General features: G+C 33.1%; 1 protein-coding gene across 2 annotated transcripts in view; it reads left to right on the top strand.

Annotated features, from left to right (window-relative positions):
• The window catches only part of larp6a (La ribonucleoprotein 6, translational regulator a), a 9,461-nt gene that overhangs the window by 2,452 nt on the left and 5,147 nt on the right, over window positions 1-1,862 (top strand). For both annotated transcript variants that reach the window (XM_016477129.1, XM_016477128.1), the window contains exon 2: window positions 273-471. In XM_016477129.1, the coding sequence (XP_016332615.1) occupies window positions 273-471 (199 nt within the window). The remainder of the gene's footprint in view (window positions 1-272; window positions 472-1,862) is intronic.

Genomic DNA, 1,862 nt, shown 5'->3' with positions numbered 1-1,862 from the left:
TGTGTGTGTGTGTGAGTGTGTGTGTGTGAGTGTGTGTGAGAGTGTGTGAGAGTGTGTGAGAGTGTGTGAGTGTTCAGCATGTGCTCGGCGGTCAGATGGAGAGGTCTCGGCGCTGCTCGTGTGTTGGTGTTCGTGGGCAGCGAGCTGTGATGCTCATGCTTTCGCGCAGGCTGTTGGATTGTGGGGGAATCTGAGGTTTTAGGGGGACGATGGGAAACAGACGGGCTCCCTGCTGCGGATTGATGCGTGTGTTTGGTGTGTGCTTCTCTCAGCGGCGCGGGGACCAGCGGCGGGGAGCTGGAGGAGGAGAGCTGGCAGCCTCCGGACCCAGAGCTCATCCAGAAACTGGTGGCGCAGATTGAATATTATCTGTCGGATGAGAATCTGGAGCACGACGCCTTCCTGCTCAAACACGTCCGCCGCAACAAGCTGGGCTTCGTCAGCGTCAAGCTGCTCACCTCCTTCAAGAAGGTAAGTGCTTCATGTTCATGATCGAAAAAACACAGAACTGCTATCTGTTAACTTTGTATTTTATCTTACTCAAAGCTTTACTCACATGCTTTTACCAGATATAAACACTTAAAATTTGTCGTCTACAAAATAAAAAAATGTTGACTAAATGTCATGAAATATAATATTTTTTACAATAATTATTTATTTATATAAAATAAATGTTTGAAAAATATAGAATATTTTCATTTCTGATATAAAGTCAATTATATATTTGTGTATATATTCACGCAATGTCCAAAACAAGATGTATATAAATTATTTTATTTAAATGTGTTATTCTATATTTAAAAATGTAAAAAACATCTAGCCTATATATAATTTATTATTATTATTATTATATTTTCTATATAATTAAATTAAATCATTTTTATATCTTGTTGACCATCAATCGATCTCATTATTATTTTATAAATTTTGGTGTATATGTATAATTTATTCTATTTATTTTATATTTAAACATTTTTATAATCGATATACAATTAATTAATATTTACATTATATTTTCTTTATAATTAAATCATTTTTATATATTGTTGACTGTCAATCAATCTCATTATTATTATTATTATTATTATTATTATTATTATTATACATAATTAAAATCTAATAATGTGATATCTTGTTTTGGACATTTATTTATTTATATTTATATATATATATATGTATGTGTATATTTATATTTATATATAATATATGAAAATATTCTAACTGAGATCAATACTCTGGTTCTGGAAGTAAAAATTTCATTCATTGTCTCCGTAGAGAAATAGAGTCTGTATGATTTCAACTTTTGTACTCTTTAATATTACTTCAGCATTTTTATGAAACCGTTTAATAGCCAAATTTCCGCTGAGGAGCTGAACTTCCCATCATCCTGATGAGAGATCAGCCAATCAGAGAAGTCTCTGTTACCATGGAGACAGCAGCTCGCTCCCATGAGGCACTGCGAATGATGAATCCCATTGATCTCCATTCACTCCATTTGTATAAATCTCACAAACATGCTTTAATGTCTTCATGCTTAAGGAGTAAAAATCAGTAGTTTTATATAGTGCTGTTGTTTCTGATTGTCATTCACAATACTTCATGGGATTCTTTGTTGATTCTCTTGTAAAACAGTTTTTGCATTTTTCTTTCAGCTTTTTGCTTCAAATCAATTTTTGTGGTTCATCTGTGAGCGGGTTGGTTTGGTTCATGACTCCGAACTCTTTATTAAAGGATGTTTTGAAATGCCTACGAAGAAACTGAATGAGAATAATACCAATACCTTTCGACCTATTAATGGTAGTAAATTATTTTGTTGGACTATTTCAAAAAAAGAAAAAAAAAAAAAAAAAAAAAGGAAGAGT

This window comes from Sinocyclocheilus anshuiensis, unplaced genomic scaffold (assembly GCF_001515605.1).
Source record: "Sinocyclocheilus anshuiensis isolate Anshui unplaced genomic scaffold, SAMN03320099.WGS_v1.1 scaffold1182, whole genome shotgun sequence".
In the NCBI taxonomy this organism is placed as follows: domain Eukaryota; kingdom Metazoa; phylum Chordata; class Actinopteri; order Cypriniformes; family Cyprinidae; genus Sinocyclocheilus; species Sinocyclocheilus anshuiensis.
The sequence above is the reverse complement of the archived record's forward strand: the minus strand, read 5'-3'. Positions and strand labels throughout refer to the sequence as shown.